Source organism: Acanthopagrus latus, chromosome 17, assembly GCF_904848185.1.
Source record: "Acanthopagrus latus isolate v.2019 chromosome 17, fAcaLat1.1, whole genome shotgun sequence".
In the NCBI taxonomy this organism is placed as follows: Eukaryota; Metazoa; Chordata; class Actinopteri; order Spariformes; family Sparidae; genus Acanthopagrus; species Acanthopagrus latus.
This window is the reverse complement of record NC_051055.1, coordinates 20,653,152-20,674,034: the sequence shown is the minus strand read 5'-3', so window position 1 is coordinate 20,674,034 and position 20,883 is coordinate 20,653,152. Positions and strand designations below refer to the sequence as shown.

The 20,883-nt window shown below is 42.1% G+C and overlaps 2 protein-coding genes across 10 annotated transcripts; one reads left to right on the top strand and one right to left on the bottom strand.

The window, feature by feature from the left end:
* Positions 1 to 104: 104 nt before the first annotated feature.
* usp5 (ubiquitin specific peptidase 5 (isopeptidase T)) lies at positions 105 to 12,461 on the bottom strand. 8 transcript variants are annotated; one of them, XM_037074888.1, is made up of 20 exons: positions 11,409 to 11,727; positions 10,617 to 10,745; positions 10,418 to 10,484; positions 10,196 to 10,323; positions 9,831 to 9,976; positions 9,398 to 9,582; positions 9,125 to 9,219; positions 7,962 to 8,155; positions 7,689 to 7,760; positions 5,822 to 5,975; positions 5,604 to 5,750; positions 5,374 to 5,527; positions 4,731 to 4,893; positions 4,560 to 4,648; positions 4,033 to 4,218; positions 3,473 to 3,616; positions 3,233 to 3,375; positions 2,502 to 2,652; positions 2,228 to 2,312; positions 105 to 1,021 (listed from the first exon to the last, which is right to left on the bottom strand). In XM_037074888.1, exons 1-20 carry the CDS (start codon positions 11,514 to 11,516, stop codon positions 928 to 930), a joined length of 2,634 nt encoding a protein of 877 aa, XP_036930783.1. In that variant the 5' UTR covers positions 11,517 to 11,727; the 3' UTR covers positions 105 to 927. The 8 variants fall into 8 exon arrangements, with proteins under 8 accessions (XP_036930783.1, XP_036930788.1, XP_036930784.1 ...); XM_037074893.1 differs by lacking the exon at positions 11,409 to 11,727 and adding an exon at positions 12,339 to 12,461 and having other exon boundaries at positions 885 to 1,021; XM_037074889.1 differs by having other exon boundaries at positions 885 to 1,021; positions 10,418 to 10,481; positions 11,409 to 11,728.
* p3h3 (prolyl 3-hydroxylase 3) lies at positions 11,934 to 20,014 on the top strand. 2 transcript variants are annotated; one of them, XM_037074917.1, is made up of 17 exons: positions 11,935 to 12,137; positions 12,231 to 12,559; positions 14,150 to 14,334; positions 14,423 to 14,581; positions 15,143 to 15,335; positions 15,427 to 15,558; positions 16,143 to 16,285; positions 16,431 to 16,520; positions 16,598 to 16,650; positions 16,735 to 16,814; positions 16,895 to 17,022; positions 17,100 to 17,195; positions 17,392 to 17,542; positions 17,688 to 17,805; positions 18,139 to 18,214; positions 18,302 to 18,442; positions 19,536 to 20,014. In XM_037074917.1, the coding sequence occupies exons 2-17, from the start codon at positions 12,265 to 12,267 to the stop codon at positions 19,698 to 19,700; spliced, it is 2,205 nt and encodes a 734-aa protein (XP_036930812.1). In that variant the 5' UTR covers positions 11,935 to 12,137; positions 12,231 to 12,264; the 3' UTR covers positions 19,701 to 20,014. The 2 variants fall into 2 exon arrangements, with proteins under 2 accessions (XP_036930811.1, XP_036930812.1); XM_037074916.1 differs by having other exon boundaries at positions 11,934 to 12,559.
* Positions 20,015 to 20,883: the final 869 nt, after the last annotated feature.

Here is a 20,883-nt window from a genome sequence, read left to right as displayed (position 1 = left end):
TGGTGTCAAAAACATAACGTGGATAAACCGTGAAGGGAAGTGAAAGTCAGCTGAAAATCAACTCCGTCGTGACTTTTTTGGGAAAAAAAGGAACAAAGGCAAACTGACAGAAAGACAATTCTTTATTTGTCACAGCAGAAGTAACAAAGGATTTGTTTGCAAAATAAAAACAAAAAATAAAACAAAAATCATCCAGATATCACCCTCACCAAATGTTAAAGAAAAAAATACATGTTGATTTGGTGTTTTGACTTCTTTTTTTGTATTTCCTTTTTGCAACACACATTTGAGCTGTTATTTTATTTGATTTTCTGACAATTTCCTCTCATTGTGGATGTTGAAACTGTTTTTACTGAAAAGGGTAGAGGAGGAGAAGGAGTTAGCACCGGGCTTACCGGGTGACACCAAGCTGCAACCGTCCAATTAAAGACAAGGAGGCTGGAAGCGTCATGTTTTGATAGGGAGGGGCAGTGACTACTGATGGCAGTGTAAATCAATAGCCAGGACACAGATTAACAGTGGAAGTTAAAGCATACTCATTAATAAGGAGTGAATAGACTCAACTTGTGGCCTGTTCCATGATGCAGTTTCTAAATTATCTGGACAGTAAAACTAGGGAAAGTTGTTTTAACAGGTTTCATATGTCAGCTGTCCAGGTGATAGACTCTGCCTTTCTGAACAGGCCTATGGTGTGTAATCAATGGATCAAAAGAAAAATCCCCCCGCCCCCAACACCATATCTGTACATCTGCACCAACTTAATCAACTGTGTATATATGCAGTCTGAGAGATTTATTTACACTTTTGTCAGCAGGGAAGCGTGCCAGGGCATTTGTAAGAGTTTAGTGGGGTGTGACTATGAAGGTGTGTTTTTTGTTAGCGTCCACATTTCTCCTCCTTCACCCCAAGTGTAATGTTCCTTCCATCTCATTCAGCCACTCTCCGATAGAAGTAGAGGTATCCCAGGTCTTTGGGAGGTTTCTCAGAAGCACAAACCTTCTGATCGTTGAAGATGACCCACCTGTGAAACAGAGCGATCACAAAGAGGTCAGAGAGAGCCCCTGATAACACAGTTTAATTATGTATCAACAAGAGACTTCTTAACTTACAGGGTTTTATTATAGCACACAATATCCAACACCCATTGTCCCCAAGCAACATCATATCTGAACACAAAATAGTCATTTTGAAACAATTTTAAGCTATATCTTTCTAAAATGCAGAATTTGAGCGTAGCTCCAAAAACTATAGGAGGCGGCTTGTCACCAGATTAACCACCAGCTGCTGCTGTTTACTTGGCTGTAGCTCGCTACCGTTTGCCTAGCAGCTTGAGAGTGAACACAGCTGGACACTGAAACAGGTCTGAACAGACTCCAAAGCTTGATGCTGACCAATTTGAAGACCATACAGTGGTGGTTTACAGAGGCTCTGACCAAGACAATGGCTACAGCGACAAAGAGACACGGTAGGCAGGAGAGGCGTACGACAGACAAAGAGCAAGAGAGTTGATCATGGTCACTTTTGCTGACCGCTGTGTTGACAAGCATGTGTGTTAACAAAGAATGTCACCACTATGATAACAGAATAACACAGTTTTCCAAACCATTATAAGGCTTGGTTGCAGAAAGGTTTTTTTTTTTTTACATTTATTGTTTTGGTTGTGCAGTTTTGTTTTTTTATGTATATAGAATATTTTTTCACATTCCAGTTCCAGTGTCTGAATATTAAGTATTAACAGTTCACGGCTCTTTGAAAGGCTGCACCTGCATTATCATGCTTATCATTTGATCAATTTATCAGTGGGATCGAATGGTCTTAAAATGAAAAAAATTTATACATGACAATTATTTGTAGGGCAGTTGTTTTAATGACAGGCCTTTTAAATCCCCAGCTCTTTCAGAGGTTGATACTTCCCAGTCATTAACTATTCTTGCTCAGACCAGACCTGGAGTATGGTGCCCCCTGCTGAGGCTCAGTTAAAATCAGCTACTTTATTACACAATATGATTCTATAGACGTTTAACTACTACTATTAGAGAACAGAAAGCATTTACTTTTGTAAGACTTTTACTCATTTGGAATGTTTTGTTTTTGCGTGAAGAAAAGAATTCTATCAGGATCTGACACTTGTAATGGTTGGTCTGACCTTGAAGTGACAAGAGGCTTTAAAATATCTCTTAAAGTAAGAATCACAGGGGAAAAAAACCCATGAACAAAAAACACTTACTGCTGATCCTTCTTGATGTGACTGACGTAGTGGCCGCACATTGTGCTTGTCCCCATGTGACTGATAAACGCGAAGAGTTCGTACTCTGAAAAGAGAGAAACCGTGAGTTAAATTTTAATTTGAAAATATATTAACAAGTAATACAGTTTGATGGCTTGAAGAACACAAGACATGAAATAGAAGAATGTAAAATCTCGATCATCTACATTTCATGTTTATTAGCACATCTCTGCAGCAAATGCGTGAGGACCCAATCAGAGGTCTTGGGACTCACTTCCTGGTCCGTCTCTGACACGAGGCCCAGGAGGAGGATCTCTGCCGCCTTCGCTCTCTGCGGCTGAGCGACCACCTTCAGAGACATCCATGGACTCCAGGTCATCCAGGTGGGAGAAGATCCAGTCTACCGCCCGGTCCAGAACATTACTCTGAGAAACACACCCCAGTAAAAAGAAATATTATTAGAGGATATCAACAAATGGAGCTTTTAGTAAAATAACAATATTTTATAAGATATAGGGCCAAAGACAGCTGATGTCATGTCTTCGGGGGCTGGCCGTCAAAATCCAATGCTGTGCGGAAAATTAAAGAAAAGGTAGCGTTCGTTTGTACGGCGTTTTCTGTGTTTTCACTCCAACTCTCATGCGTGAGCAATTGTTTGTGGTGTGAGACACTATACTGAACTCTTTTTTTAAACTAGTGTCTGGCCGTTTCATTTGGGCATGTAGGTGAAAACTGTGTTAGCTAATGTGAAATTATTTAGTCACTACCACAAATACTCCAGAGAAACCATAACTCAAATCTGAGACCTATCTTTCACAGACATTTCTGAGTTAGCTTAGCTTAATGCAACCTTTTGTTGAGATACTGAGTTGTTGTACAAGGACAACACTGGTTTGAGTTTCCAAGCATGACGAAAACATGGCTGTAGCATCTGTACATGCACAGCTCTACCTCTATACAAATGAGACAAGTAAATTCTCTAACTGGATGGAGTTTGATTCTAACCGTGGCTCGCAGTGCTTTGGTTGCCTGGTCTCGGCTGAAGCCCATGGATACAATGGTTGCCAGGTGCTCCTCAGAGAGGCTCTCAGTAGGTGTGGTCCCAGCGCCAGAACTGCAGCCGGGCAACACCAGGGGGGCCGAGAAGTCTGCAGTCAATCAGAAAGAAGACAACATCTTGATTGAGAGGAGTGACCAGACAGATTGAGGATTTTCTTTCTGATAAATTCCCACTGCTGTGCACACCTGGGTCATCCATATGGCTCATGATCCAGTTCATGGCAGCATCGATTCCAGTGTTCCCAGTGTAGTAGACCGCTTTCCTGCAGGCCTCCAGTGGGAATCCCATTTCACATAACTGGGACACAGTGGAGTCATCGAGGACTGGAGCTGAAAGGTGGATCAATGAGCATTTTTACATTGTTTGTTTGCTGGTGAGAGCACCAATTATTTGCAAAATAATAACATTGATTTTTTTTTTTGTGCCCTGAACACTTTAATAAATAAAAGTTTCCCAAAAAAAAAATCAACAAAATTGGCAAAATAATGAAAATAATAACTAGAAAAACATCAACTCATATATTTCAAAAGCAGACAACAACAGAAATTTAACTTAGATATTGCATCCTCAATTTGAAATATAACTCAAATCAATTCACATCATGCAAAAGTGAAAAAAAACAAAATTAAAAGGCAACGGAAGGACGCACAGAAACAGAAAAGGCTGAAAGAAAGAAAAGAAGGAAACAAGGAAGGACAAATAAGAAAGGAGGAAGGAAAAGAGCAGAAATGACAGACAGACTAACACAGCAGTGGGGAGTAGAGCGAGTCGTCCTCCTCGTTGAAATGGGAACCCAGGATACCTTTAACCTCCACGTCTGGGGTCATGAGTGGGGGCGGGGCCACCTCTGGTAGAAGCTCCTCCCCTGGCTGCTGGCCGGTAGCACGCAGCGCGCTCAAGTCCAAAGTGTCAGGAACGTCGATGCTCACGTCTGCACAGCATTCAAACACACTTTTCATTTCAAACTTTACAATCATAGTTTTATACAGCTTAGACATTATATTAACATTTTTTACAGCATTCGTAGAACTTAATCATCCTCATTTATTGTTTATTTTGTGGATTAATTACTACGACTTATTGCAGGAAGCTCCGTAGAGGAGAGCTGCCATTTTTTGTTTCATTATCTTTCCTCATGTTTTTTTGTTATTTTGTGTGTATGAGAGTGGAAAGGGAGGTTGGGATTTTAACTTTGTTTGGGGCAAAATACGGATTCCCAACCCTACACGTTTGAGTGCAACAACAAACCATATTCATAATATCTTTGCTCACCCAATTTCTTAGGGACCCAGTCAAGGCCAAAGGTGAACTTCTTAATCTGGATAACCAGGTGGTCGGGGAAAGAGGCAAAGCGGGTCGTTCTGACAAATGACAGAAAAGCAGATATTAATAAATGCATTTGAGAATTTGTTTTAATCATCATGTCACTGTCCCTCTTCATACTTGGTAGCAGTAGTCTTGGTTTGCACAGCTGAGCTCCAGAAGTCTGTGAGGATCTCTGGTTCACTGAGGGCTGCCATGCAAGCTGTGAAGGGGATCTGTGCACGCACTGTAGGAGCTGATGTGTCCCCCTCCTCACGCCGGCGTTCTGCCTCCTGAAGCTCTTCTGTCAGAGAAATATATGCATTGTTGAAAAACAGCGACTTGTACACCACTGTGTATGAGACATAAAGCCAGTAAAATATCTATAGCTGTAGGAGATATATTTTAGGATTTTAAAAAATTAAAGAGAATCATTCCTGAGACTTCAAGAGCCCTCAGCTAACCCCCCTAAAGCAGCACTCCTTGTATGTGCCATGAGGGGCGCTCTACAGCCTGTGAAAACCTAACTACTGTGAATCTGGAGAGCCCTGACAGCTCACCTGGTGGAGTGCGTGCTTCATGTTCAGAGGCTGAGTCCTCAGCAGCTGCCTGGGTTTGATTCCAACTAGTAGCTTTGTGCTGAGGGTCATCCTGCCTCTCTTACCCACTTCCAGTCAAACTCTACAAACTGTCCCATCTAAATGAAGGCTACACGTCTAAAATATAATCTTATTTTAACCAAGTTAACCAACCATACTGCTATCCAAGAGTAGAATTGTCTCACCTGTGTTGGTAGCCTGGTCCATCGGCACAGGCAGCTGCACGATATAATCCACCCGCTGTGTGTACTTGGCTTTCTGTGATTGTTGACACACAATCCTCTCCTCCACGAGGAACCTGAAAGCTTCAGATGGGTTGGACCCAGAGCGACAGTTCCTCTATGTGTGAAAAAGAAATAATGTGAGGAGAAAGCTGGGGGCCCAGAAGAGAAGCATAGAGAAGGAGATGCTTTACCTCCACCATGTTTATGAAGTGCAATAAAAACTCCTGAGCATCCTGTTGTCGATTGGTGGAGAACTCCGGGTGGCCCCGCCCAACAAGTGCTTTGAACATTTGTGGTGCTATTCCGATTTGGTCCCCCTGCAGACAAGCATGAACAGTCTGATTTGACAACGGTGAGGACTAATAATAGGCAGACCATATTGTCACATATTTCTGAGAGTGAATCTCACATGTGCTGTGAATATCTGCAATATGTAAGACTTGTAAATCCACTGTGACTGATTGTTTCTTCTTACCCTGGGTTCAGATGCACCATTTTCATCTCCAGGGTCTGGTGCTGGTTTGGAATACTCTCCTGACAACAGACCGTACCCGAGCTTGGCTCTGTAATAAACAAATCAAGCTGACATCACTCCACATCCAACAATATACCAGAGTCTCACACATGAGGAGAGGATTTGGATACAGGCCTAAATATATTTTTGGCTTTCAAATAGCATGGTGGAATGTCTTATCAGGGATAGGAGTTTCTCACGCAGTATCTGGGGAGTACAGACCTTGCAGCAACAAAAGTAGATACTGTTTGGAATTAGACCACATAAACATCAAATCTGCCAGATTTTAATTTCAAATGGAAACATTTAAAATGTCATGTCATGTCATTGTCCGTAACCGCTTATCCCTTTCCATGGGGTCACGGGGTGTTGCTGCTGGAGCCAATCCCAGCTTTGTCTCAGGGCGAGGGCAGGGTACTCCCTGGATAAGTCGCCAGCTCATCGCAGGGCCCTCACTGATGAGCAATGTGGGGTTCAGTATCTTGCTCAAGGACACTTTGACATGCAGCTCAGCCTTGCCCGGAGCTGGGATTTAAACTAGCAACCTTTCAATCACTAAATCACCAAAATGTTGGAGTAAAATAAGTTACTGCACTAAACATGATAACATCAAATCTCAACACCAAAAAGTGTCAAGTCACTGTATTGGACATACTCAATACAAACATACAAGACTATTCTAGACTAAGGTTTTAATTTTCCACAATATGAAGCTCTGTCAGTTTAGATGAGTCACAGTAGAAGCAAAGATCTCTTTCACTTCAATCGCAAAAAACAAAATGACACAAGGCCAAGTGTCAGTAGAGGTCTGCACTAAACCCTGCTGATATCAATAGAGCATTTCGATACCCCTAAAGCATATTAAAAATACAAATCACATTTAAAAACACAGAGCTGCCTGAAAAGGAGTCTGTAATCGGCTTTGTAGATGACAGCTGGCACATGAGTATGCTTGTGTGTATTCGTGTTGAGGGTTCCTTTCATCTACGGTGCATAATGGCAACATCTTCAAGAAAAAATGGGTAAGAGGGTAGGACGTGTGTCAGAATGGATGTGTGTGAAGACCGTTATATGAGAAGATGTATACAGAGAAAGCACTTTTAAAATGTGTAATATTTTCCAGTTATAGCATTACTCCTGTAGCACGGCGATGTTTTGGGGCATTAAATTGCAATACAAGTCCATGACACATATCCCTTTAACACTCCCGCATCAAATGACTGCAGTGGCCATGGGTGTCAATCAGCCTCGGTTCCGATTGGCTGTTATGAAAACAGAACACCCTGAACCCTTGTCATCGTGATGATATCACATGTGTTAAATGGACGACCACTTGCTTGGTCACACTTTAGGAGTTCGAAAGAGAGACTGAGGTCAAATATTATTAAAAAGTAACTGCTGATAGTTGTTTCTGTGCTTTACAGTTGCCTGATTGATACTGCACATGTGCAACTCAACAAGGATGAGACAGAAGTGAAATGTCTCACTCCTTGACAACTTCCACATCACAAAATCAAAATGTTATTGAAAACATTTTTTTTGTTCTCCGTTGTTCCCCGTTTTACTGTTGGATTTCTGATGACAAACATTACACACGTCCACATGCACACACGCAAAAAAAGGAAACGGATAGATAAACTCATCTACTGGCAGAGGAAAAGGAGTCAACTGCCTATACTCAGCTACGATTAAAAAAAACCTGCACATACACACTAATTTTGGGGTGACAGAAAACAACTAGACAATAGGAGAAGACACTCACACTTGGGTTTTGAAGTCCTGGGTGGGGTCACTTGGGGCATCATGAATGATTTTGTCAATGTTAGACACATACCTGGGCAGGATGAACAAAAGGATATGAAACAAAGTCTTTGCATTCAGGATCCTCATGTTAAAGCTGGACAGTGTGAAAAGTGTCACTTTTAAATGGAATATTCAAGGGCTAGGGTTAGATTTAATATTGTCTGTGCACACAGGAAATGACATTCACTTTAAAAACTGGAAGAAATAGGAAGGAGGATTAGAGGGTACTGACTTGCTCTGGAAGTCTGGAACGGTGAAGAGCACTTGCATGACAGAGTTGAGGTAGCAGCTGTTCCCCAGGTTCTTCATGCCCGTCAAACCAGGGCCAAACATGGGTCGTAGGGTGGTCCCCGACTCCTGGATCACTTCCCACTCCCCCACACGCTGGTTCACAGCAATCTCCAGCTCTGTCATCGTCCGTTCAGTCTGAAAGCAGAAACGTCAGATGGATAAGATATATATACATACAAATACAAATATACATATATGGCAACATTCATATGATGAAGGCAAGTTTTGAGAACAATGAGCAAAAATTAGGCAATATGCAGTAGTAATGACAGCAGTCAGATCATGAAGAAACTACAGAACACATCATCACAGCACTAAGTGCTGCACTTTGTCTTCTGCTCCACTGTATTAAATTTCCCCCACCCCCTGTCTGCGCAACATCATTATGTGTGTGGCAATACATTAGTAAGACAAGAAACAACATCACATGGCACGGTGAGAGGTAGAGATATTGACAATTGTTTAGTCTGCACTCTGCACGAGGGGACAAGTAGGTGGCAAAAAATGAACGGCAACAGGGAATCAGAACAAAAACAGGTTAGAGGAAAATATCTGAAACTGGGGACATTCTGTGGATATAATGATGTGTCTTATATGAAAATAAGGGCACACAAGGAGAAGTATTACAGCATTATTATAATCCACCAGTAATAATACTGTAATGATCCTTTAATAATGTTACATAAACGTATACATAATTCATAGTCAACACAGTGGTAGCAACAAAAAAAATAAACATGAGGGAGAACCAAGCAACAAAAAAAATTCAATACCATGAATTTTCTGTGGTATTAGTTTAGTGGTGTATGCTCTCTAAGACTGCAGCTTAAATTTTGACCATGTTATCAATAGCTGCTCTATGATGAAGAGCCAGCCATAACTGTCTGGATGTCTGCCAATATGAAAGAAATTCCAATATCTCTGACTAAATCCGTAAGACTTCAATCGTGAAGACAAAAGTTGAACAATACCTTTGTCTACAGGAACTTGACCCAATGATAAACGTACTAAACCAGTGGCCAAAATGGCTGATTTTGTATTTTTTAGTGTCAAAGAGCAAAAAATAACAGCTTTGGCTAAAAGCAACCAAAACACAGAGCTTACCTTCTCCATGGTCATCATGTCGATGCCAAAGTGGGATAGGTGCTCTGGTAACTTGGCATCTAGCACCATGTCATCCTCATCATAGGAGTACACATCTGGACATACAAAACAGTGGTAGAAGTTAAGAGCAATGAAGCACTGTAGTGCCACACAAATGCAAATACTGTGTATAGTCCAACAGAGATCGACCATAGCCCACATATTATGCCTGAGATGCAATCTGACTTCAGTTTAACTTCAAAATTTTACCACAGAAATTTTGGTTATCCTCACCTGCTCCATCGGGAGTAATGGTACCAAGTTTGACAGCGAGTGGGTATCCTGTCTCCTGGAAGTGGAGAAGGGCGTGGTTGTTTCCACCGGAGCCATCAAAATACCTGCGACCACACAGCACTTTTCCGTCCGTCAGGTTCATCCAAATATTCTCTTGGAGGTCACACACCTCACACCGCCAGCCACTAGGATGTAGAGAAGACACAACAGCATTTACTGACTGAAGCAATGATGGATTAATGGATCCTATATGCACTTCTGCAACTCAGTGAGGATCTCTAGTTTGTAGAGACAGCTGTAGAATTTATAGTTTTGCACATTCTTTCTTTAATTTGGGACAGAATAGAAGGGAAACTTTGTTGGTAAAGTCTCTGATCTATGACAAAGTGAATGGTAGATTTATTTACAGGACAGCTGTGACCTGATGTCTCACCTGGGAGGGATCTTGACTCCGTTGTCGAGCTGTTTAAGATCAGCGGCATGCCTTGACTCCTGTCTCACCTCTCCATCCCATTGTTGAACTTGTAAGGTGTGAGACACTGAGTCGGCTGCCATGATACCTGCCATTGACAGGGACACCTTGGGGGGCAACAAATGAATCGATAGGAACAAATTACATGGGACTAACAGCTCATTGCGAAACTGAAAGTAACACAAGTTATTGTTCATATGTCCCTGCATATCCCTATGGACATGTGCCCCTGTGCTCTAGTATTAGGGGAATATATTGTATGAACATTAATTTGATCTTGTAAAGACTTTTTTTGTCTTTGCCAGAAAACACACAAGGTAGCTCACCCTCTCTCTCACAACGTCAGGCATGGTGGCAAGGTCCTCTGATGTCACCTCCTGCCTGTCAGGTAAAATTACCACCTTTACATCCTCCTCATACAGCTCCTGCTCCACATCAAAACCACCTTCAATCCCTGGACAGACCACAAACAGGATGAGAGGAAGACTGGGTCAGTCTCAAAACAAGGCACCTGTATGATCTATGTTTCTGTTGGCTCATGTGCTCACCTATAGCCAGTCTGGTGGGCTTTTTCTTAGGTGGGTGTCCAGATCCAGAGTTATTATCTTCTTCCTTCTGTGACATAAACATACGGTATCACTGGGTGTGGGGATTAATTCACTTGACATGGAAAGAGAGTGTCAAATATATTCTAGATATGTGTCCATGTCAGAAAACATAAGTCAAAAAGTAGAATAAACAATCCACCTTAGCCTTGCGAGTCCGGGTGATGTGCAAGTAAGCCCTCTGGCCACTCCGAGCATGGTGTCTGTCCACATACTGACCACCAAAGCCCAGGAAACTGTTCATGCACACATACAGGCCACCTTCACTCTCCTGTGAGGAAGACACAATGTACAGTGATGCAACCTGTTCCTATCCCTCTCCATCCAGATACAACACAGAGAAGTGAAAAATAGAAGTAATAATGGTAATAATAACTTCATTTATACGGCAATTATCATAAAAAAAACGTTAGAAAGTGCTTCACAGAATATATCAAAGAAAAGAAAATTGTCAATATGCGTGTCCTAACCATGACACATATCAGCTACTGTATTTTAGCCGACTTGCTAAAATCAGCCAACGCTTGCATTCAGTTTAACACTCGTTTGATGTTATCTATCCACGAGAAACTTCACCGTAATGATTGATATATTAAGTGCTTGATTATATTAGAAAACATGTACAGTCTTGCCACAGTTAGGACCTGAAATCGTCCAGGTTTGCTGGCTAGCTACCGTTAGTTTGACAGCATACCCATAACACTAGCACAGCTAGCTAAAAAGCTACAGCAGCTAAGTTTCCATTACAGTGCATTATTAGCTTAGCTTGAAGCTAGCTTGTTTGTTAGTTGCAGCAAGAACATCTAGGAAGCCAGTGCGTCAAAGTGGACGAGAATAGACATTAAACAAAAACAAAAGAGAGGGGAAACGAATTGGAAATGAAACAACACTGATTGCTGGCTGACGTTTAAATTTAAAAGGGAACATGGCTCACCGGCGAGGAAAATGACAAGGCGCATTCGTCTTTGTGGACACGGTCCCCGGGCTTCGGAACCCGAATTGTGGACAAAACCGACATCAAAACCTCCCCAACATCCGCCATGACAAGCTAGCTAGTTCCGCCTTTCAGTGGGACACTTGCTCCTCTGAGTTTGGACCCCCAGCCTCTTGATTCCCCGGCTCGGTTGAGTGTCCGTTGTCTAGCCCGTCTTCTGCTGTCTGTGTTTGGCTGAATGAATCATGAGCCGCTGCCTTGTGTTGAGGGAAGGCCGAACGAACTCATTCGCCCGCACGCCGACGGGCTGCCGTCATTACCGTAATCTGTAGAACACAGCCGCCTGCCACGATTTTGCAAAGCAGTAAATTCATATTATAATCACACCTGTTACAGCTAAATCACTGCGGTAAAGTGTGTTCATGCGCGGTGGATCGATTGACTCTAAATTTGTGAGAAGTGATCCACGTGTTCACCAGACAGTTGATAGCGATTAATTTCAGTGGCCTTAGCCTGTTTTATTTGCATATTTACGGTAACATCGGTTGAACACAACCAACGGCTTCCTCTCGTGGAGACATCGAGGTACTGCAAGCTAACTTGCTGGATAACACAGCCCGTTAAATACACAGGCTTGCAATAACTACTTCAAAACAACACATCTAGCTACATTTAGCTTGATTTAATTGATCAGAAACAACCCGTTGGAGATGTTAAGGAGGTGCAGTTGTGAGTACATCATGTCGAATGAAACGACAGCGCATACTCTCCTTAAACTTTCCTCCTCCGTTCCCTAAATAGTCCCTCCTCCTCCTCCCACAGCCCCGTCTCCTCCACACGGTTTGTTCCTCGGACCATGGCGCTACAGGCTGACTACTCCACTGTATACGTGGCGTTTTATTTTGTTTTTATAACATCACTTAATTTTACCTCAGCAACCCCGGGTAGTGGCAGCTCTACTGTTCTGTCCCTGCTGCAGCCGTATGACTTCTTGTACTACAGCGGAGTACGTGCATATTTTGGTGGGGAGTGGGCGAAGTCTGCGGAGCTGCTGGAGAAATCCATCCTGACCAAGGAATCACTGTTGAGAGTCCGCAGACAGTGTCACGATGACTGTGTGGCGGCAGGGAGAGAAGCGCTCAATAAACTGGGTAAGTTAAGAGGTATCAGATGTAGTGAGCGTCTTCAGATGGAGGGATTTGGGCGTTCTTGCATGCAGTCAGTGGTGTGCCAATCTACTTCAGTAGCTGCTGGTAATTCCTTGAATGAATGAGATTCATATGAATTATCTAGAATCCATACACAGTCCAACATGATAATTAAATGCAACACCTGACTTTAATTAACTTATCATAGCCTTTGGCTGTGGTTCCCAAACCCTTAACCCTGTGACCCCTTTTTGATAAAGCCATGTTTACTTGTGACCCCAGAGTGTGCATCAGCTGTCAGCACATCAGTTCAACCAATGAGTTACATTTAAGAGGTTTAAAGTCAGTGATGGAATGTAACTAAGTTAATTTACTCAAGAAGTGTACTTAAGTAAGATTCTGAGGTACATGTACTTTGCTCTAGTGCTTTATGCTTTGACTCCACTGCATGTTGGAGCAAATATTGTACTTTTTACTCACTACATTTACTTGAAAACCTAAATTTCAAGTTACTTTTCATTGCTGATCAGATTAAAAAACAAACAAAATAAAACACATTCTGATTATCAGAAAAAATGCTGAATATCTTACTCTTTAATCGTCCTGGAGGGTATTTGGTCGACAGTTTGTAAACAGTATCCAAATAAATATACAAATATATGTATTAGTTACCTTTACTGTTGCTTTTGATTCTTTACTATATTATTTATTGCCAGAAATGTTATACTTAACTACAATTAATATCAGATATGTTAAGACTTTGACTCAAGTGCTATTGATATGGGTAACTTTCACTTTTACTAAAGTAATATTATAACTGGATATATTAACTTTTACTGAAGTGCCACTTTTGGGTACTTCATACAACACTGCCTAAAGTCAAAGGAGAGGGAAGACAGAGTTTCCCTAGAAAATGGAATAGAAAATTCAAGAAAATGCAATAAACAACAGAGGTTTCATCTTCAAATGGCTTCTTTTGTCCATCCAGTAGGCCCAAACCTAAAGATTTTTGCTTAAAGATGACTATCCAAATAGTTGGCAACAAATTTTCCTTTGATAGACTAATTGATTTTTCGACTTATCGTTGCAGCTCTCATTCATGAATTCATATAAACATGGCAACATTTTTGCTTTAATTCATTATATTTAGCTTTGAGTCCATTCACTGGCTAATTTGATACAGTGTGTTGATCAAACTGCATTGTCCCTGAATAAAAAAAAGCAAGCTGTTTTCATTCACCATGCTTTGCAGTTGCCAAAACTGCTCTGGATGCAAGATAATTAGTGGGTTGTAACTTAACTATGAAGCCACTGGCAGCTTCCCTGATTCACAGTTTTTAAATGTGTGCTTCAAATCTGAGATTGACCACATGAGCAGATGACAAATTCATTGCAAAATCAAAAAGGGACTTTATACTCAATAAAAATCACAGTTTTTATGCATGAGTGAATCTCTTACTATCTCTGTATCGAATGTAGAGTTAAAAAACAGAAGGCTTTATATACAAACGTTGATGATGCCTAAACAATGTGCATCATTAGGATGTTGTTGGCTGACAGAGTGTGCTAAAATCATGTTTTCTGTATTGCCAGACTCTGAAAAGGATCACCTGTGGGACCTCTGGGCCTTGGACTGGGTGCAGCAGAAGGCTGAATGTTTGAGGTTCTGTGTCGGACGCTCCGTCACACCTGCAGGACAGCTCCCTGTTTCCTCGGACATAGATTATGAATTCAGCAGTCGCAACCCTTACAACTTTCTGCAGGTCACATACTACAAGGTGAGCTATTCTTCGGGCAGCCATGTAGATCTATAACATAACAACTGACGTCTTACACTCCTGTGTGTCTGTTTGTCCTTCTGATCAGTTGGAAAAGTTGCAGAAGGCGGCATCAGCAGCTCACACCTACTTTGTTGCCAACCCCAGTCACCTGGAGATGAGGAACAACATTGAGAAGTACAGACGAATGGATGGGGTGACCGAGGAGGCCTTCCAGGACCGAGAGATTGAGAATGAGAAACACTGGGTGAGCAGAGGGGGGGATGACTTTAAGAAACTGGAGTTACAGGAGGAATTGTGTACAGGCTAAGCAAATATGTTCTTTAATATCCAGACACGTCACTGGTTTGCAGGTTCATATACCAAATGATGCTAAAGGGAGGGGAAGGGTAGAGACCATACCTTACTATAGACATGCCATTTCTTCAATACTATTTCGAAAAGTTTAATATTTCAACTTTATTTAATCATTTTGCGTGGGCTCATGTGTAAAGACAGCCATGACTTCAGGGACTAACTTCCTCTCTCTCACCTTCACTTTCTCTTATCCAATAATGTGGTCCAAACCTGGTTTTACTAATTGAAGACCGCTGCCTGAACAGCCTATTCTCTCTGTTCAGACGTGCTTGTTATGACACGATGAGACTTGTTTGAATCTAGCTAAAATGGCCCATGTAATTCTATGCACTCATTTCTCAAAATTCAACGGATTAAGTTTGTACTTTTATTTTCCTATAATGCCAGTGGAGCAGCATCTTTATATTTAACCTAACTATGTTATTCTGTCTTTGCTCACTGTCAAACTTAGATCCTGTATGATTCTGCAGTTCAGTCCGAGGCCTCTTCTGACTGGGTGCAGGCGGCAGAGAAGTGGAAAGTGTGTGTGAATCAAACTCTGCAGCAGACAGATGAGTGCAGGGTGCAATGTGAGGTGGCCTCCCAACGGCTGCCCGATGACAGGGGAGTGGACACTGTTGACGGTGCTTATGAGAAGGCTGCAGGTAAAAGAACAAAAGCAAAACACAGATCACTAGAAGCTTGGCTTCTCTGCAGAAATAGAAGAGAGAAATCACTCTGTTTCTTTCTGTCCAGCTCTTTCCCTCTCACTGCTCGCATGCCGACAGTCCTGTGTGACCGAGGTAGCCACAAGACCCGGAAGGATTTCTGCTCAGGAGGACTTCCTGCCCTCACAGCTGGAGCATCTGCATATTGCACAGTTTAAAGGTCAGGGTTCAGAGGTCGAGTTCAACACTATTCAAAGTATATTCAGTGTTATGTGTATCTTCCAGTTCACCCCCAAATCAAAGTTATACATAAACCTCTCTTACATATTTTTTTTTTTCTTGTCTGTGCTAACGAGATTACGATGTCATTCATAGCATTCATAGCGGCCTCCTGAGTTTTTTGCTCAGCAGAATCAGTTAGCTAGAAATTAATTTGTTTTAGTTATGCAGTGATACAGTTGGCCAGGATAGTTAGGCAGAAAGAAAATAGTCCCTTCTTAAAACTGCTCAAAACAGAGTAACGAGGTCATGATTGTGAGTTTTTCAAATGTCATTTGAGATGTGCCCATGCAGACCTGAGCGCAATGTAGTTCCATTGTCTTCAAGAGAAGGAAGACATCTCTACAACAGATATCTCCAAAACTCAGGAACTTACATCAAAACAGTCTAGATTGATAAATAGCACTACAGGTGAGAGGAAAAGTATTTTTGATTTGTTTTTTAGGGGTGAACTGTTCATTTAACACCATCATTTTAAAGCCTTAAGTGCCCACTCTCCTTGTTTTGCTGCCTGCCTCCCCACAGCTGGCGATATTAAAGGAGCAGTGCAGACTCTTCGCTCTCTTCTCCTGTTCTACCCCTCTGACAGGGACTCCTTAGACAACCTGCAGCTCTACTCTGAGACACTAGGAGGAGACACAGAGTCACAGGGCACACAGCCAGCTCAGGTAGCACTAAAATCACCACTGTATTTGTAAAAGTCTGACTTCCTTTTTATTTATTTACTTGAAGAAGTAAATAAATGTCCAGTCATTTCAGACTTGAACTGTCTTTCTCATTCTCATGCGGACTTCATGCTTGCATGTTACACAGGAGATTGTCAGATACTTCAGTCGCTCCTTGCAGGAGAAGAAACTGCTGTATTTTGGCATGGAGAACTTTGACTTCACTTTCATTGATCCAGTAAGTACAGAGACAAATATACACTACTTTTGACTCACAAAATGCATCCACAACTTTAATTATCGCATTCCATTTAGGATCTCTGGACTCCAGAGGATGTTGTACCTGAATCGCTGAGGGATATCTGGAGGTGATAAAGACTGAAGGTGCTATGAACTTTAAAAACAAAAGTTGATGTGATTTCAACTCAGCATTATTTGTATTTAACTTACAGAGCTGAAAAAGAGAAAATGAATGAGAAAATGAAAGAGGGAGAGAAACAGGAGGAAGTGGACGACAGTGGATTCTTTTCAGGTAAGATCATCCTCTTGTCTCAGTCTGTAGCACATACCAATTTCCTTTCTCAACTCTTTCTTTTTTCGTCCTCTCTCCAGGTGGTCCAGTCCCTCAGGTGGGTGTGACCATCACCATGGACGACGAGCTTCTGAACGGGACCAATCGTGTCGTGCTCGACGGAGTCATGACTGAGAAGGAGTGTGACAGAATACTGCAGTTAGCGGCAGTAAGTACAGATTATTAAAGAGGCCCTCGGATAGATCAGCAACACTCTCACCTGACATTTCATCTCGTCTCTGATAGGCTGCAGGAACTGTCGGCGATGGTTACCGGGGACGACGGTCTCCACACACACCTCATGAGACGTTTGAGGGTCTGACAGTTCTCAGGGCCGTCAAGGTGGGTGAGCACAAGATAACAGGAGCAGAGCTATGACGTGTTTCTGAGTGAACCTTAATAACCTGCACTCAAAATTAATTAACTGGAGGTGAATTGATTAAAGAACCAAGCATCACATTATCTTGGTGCGCTGTGGGGATCTCGTGCGTGAACATGTTTTATGAAGTATTTGTTTTCTTTTTTTCTTTCATGGCAGTTGGCTCAGGAGGGCCTGGTGAACCAATCAGATGCCAAGCTGTTACATGAGCTGGGCGAGAGAGCGACCGTCCTGCTGCACTCCTACTTCAGGAGCCCCTCAGGACTCTTCATGTCTTTCTCACACCTGGTCTGCCGCAGCGCTGTCACAGGTAATACTGACATCATCCATATGTCTCCATACAGGGAGATCCTTATTACTTAACACGTGGAACGACAACTACGGGGCCTCACAGCGCTCTGTTGGCTTTTGTGCTGTGAACTTAAATTGTTCGTCTGATTTTCTCTGCTCCTCAGGTGACCAGGAGGGCAGGCTGGATCTGTCTCACCCTGTCCATGTTGACAACTGTCTTCTCGAGCCAGAGACCAAGCAGTGCTGGAGGGAACCACCAGCATTCATACACAGAGACCTCAGGTAAACGAAACTAATCATCAGGGGAAACAGTGGCAGCCACAAAGAGGCAAACACTTTCTTTTAGGAGTACACATTTTATGTACCCTTACATATATTTAACAATCAGATTCTGGCCCTTTTGTCATTTTATTATAACACTTATTAGTCATTCATATATATGTCTCTTGCTAAGCACAAAAATGCCCTTATGTCACTAATATGTATTAACCCAGGTTGTTTAAGCAGGTGGAATTTATAGAATCAAGCTGAAAGCCTTCTAAGATTAAAAAGGTGTATTATATATTTCTGTACTGCAGTATTTATATATATATGCTGTATATATTTTTCTCTCAGTGCCATTCTCTACCTAAATGACAACTTCGATGGAGGAGAGTTGTTCTTCACTAACAGGGACGCTAAGACAGTAACAGTAAGTCACTTTTCAACCGAAGGTCACTATTTTATTGATAAATTAAACCTGCTTTATGACCTTTATTCTTACTCTACACGTCTCCAGGCCAGAGTAAAACCCAGCTGTGGTCGACTGGTGGGTTTCTCCTCAGGTCCAGTAAATCCACACGGTGTTACCGCAGTGACCAGTGGCCGGCGGTGCGCACTGGCCCTCTGGTTCACGAAGGAGAAGCTCTACAGGGACATGGTGAGAATTATGACGTCAGCACACAGCACTGACCTGAAGTCATTTGGTTGTTGATGTCGTGACACTGGCGCTGGATAACAAGGACGGCAGGAGTGTAATGCAAATGTGGTGGTTGTTATCATGTTTTGGCATTCACAGTGCCCACTCTGACTATACCATGCTTTTGTTATTGTTATAATTTTTAAAGATTAATCATTCTGTAGATAAAGATCCAGGGAGCAGGATTAATAGGGCACTTTAGGTAGAAATGTAATATTCTATTCATTATTAAGATTTCATTAGTGTATAATCACATTATTCTAAGAATGTATGTGTTTTTATTACCCCTGAATGAGCCTTTTCAGCGAGAGTCCACCATGTTGTACCAACTTCTTCTTACTGTAGCCCAGAACAGACAAACCAAACGCCGACTCTACAAATACTGACTATAGAGGGCCATTCACATTCCCTGTAGGGGAGGGTGAGGCAAGGGGTATTCAGATTGTTGATATGTGAAACCTCACTGCTAGATGCCACTATTTCTTACACGCTGAACTAATAACAGGAGCTGCTCTGAAAAAGTGTCAGTTTAACATTAAGCCAAAAATGTATACTAACAGCAGCTTATGCAGCTCAATGCCACTTAATGTTTAAGACCACGTAGATTGCCTGACGTATCTTCACAGTGAGAAAGTTTAACTTTTAGTTGGAGAAATAAACCATAAATTATGTATACATCTCAAACATTGGCAAAACACACAAATATATTTTAAAAAGCTTTATAAACCGGACATTTTCTACTTACAATCTGTGTAATAAAACAGTAATGAAAAGCATTCGCAAAATATACATAAACATAGACAACACAGCACAACACAGACTAAGTAAAAGTTGGAGAGCAGAAGTTTTAAGTAAGAGAGGCTGAAGGCTGATTTGAAAAGAACTGTTTTCCCTCAGTCTGTCAGTGATTGAATAGGTCAGCAAAAAATAACTGGTGTCAGAATATTCCCTCAGAAAGCACAAGGATATAGAATTATTCTTCACTGTAATCAGTCACTAGTGGCGATCAATATTTTATCTGTCATTGCTGTGCTTTTTTTGCTTCATCCCTCAGGAGCGAGAGGAGGCAGAGGCCGTGTGGGCAGCAGACGGACAGAGTGTGGTGAAAAAGGACAAGGAGGAGGCCAAGGGCACCGCCGGACGGAACGCCCGGAGCCAAGCGCCGAAGCAGAGGAGCCAAGGGAGAGGCAGGGTGACGGGCGGCAGAGATGAGCTGTGAGAGCCAGAACAAACATGATAGACTGAACCAACCAAACGGGAATACATATATTCTCAGTTCGCCATCCCATCACAGGACCACGGACACCTTTCTGTTCAGATTTCTCAGTTTTATCCACACATTCAGTTTTCCTCTTGCTGCGTATTTATGTACAGCCGCTTTCTTGTTTGTATGTTGTGTTTTTACTGTATATGAGGACGATAAATGAAGGAAAGATGGTTCTTTCCTGCCTATAATGTCAATCTGTACTTCTGTGCGTTCTGTGTGAAAATTAAGAGATTAAAAGTCGAATTAAATGCGACTCTTTCCCAGTGCTGAATGAGTACTCGATATTGAAGAACTGTAAGAGCATTAGAGACAAAGAGAGGAGGGAAAAGGCCAGAAAAGTGAAAGCAAGGCTGTGTAATCTATTAAGTGATCACCTCACACTCTCTGTGGCCGCCTGCTGATTAAAAATGGAGAGGAAAAAACCTCGAGTGTTAATACTTTCCTCAGTCCATTCCTGTCTTAACAGTGGAAGCATGTGATAAGATATGCAATTAAACTGTAACAAACTAAAAGTAGTTACATGAGCGTTGTACGTCAGAAACTACAGTCTGAGACGAGGGAACAGAGTGAGAGAGAGAGGTGCACGGGGGGGGAAAAAGGATAGAAATAGAGAGATTACTGTTAATCCCTCATAAATGAGTGCATTTGTTTATGAAGCTTAAAAAATCTCCCATTTAGAATATGGAATAGTAATCCAGCGAGAGATCATTTAATCATTCACGTCCAGCGGAGTGTCACTCGACCACCCACTCCCGTCCCGTTACAACCAGCGCCTCCTTACAGCCCCCTCCTCTGCCTTCGTCCACTGCATTAGGTGCTGAATCAAGCACTGTTTACGGCCCATATTAACACTCTCACTCCCCCCTTGTGTTATAATCCCCCCCGCCGCTGCAGAATTGGGTCGGCAGGCCTGTTTAATGGAGCCTCGGTTTTAACCTTTTCCCTCCCTCACATGCTGAAACCATTCAGCACCCTAAAAGTCTGCGTTAATCTTCTCTTAAGTAGGTGTTATGTCTATATAATGCATCGTAGCATCCTCACACTAAGCTGCCGTCTACTGCTCCAATTACACACTTGGAAAGTATAACATTTATAGCTGTGTGATGTCATCTTTACATTTTTTATATGATTAGCA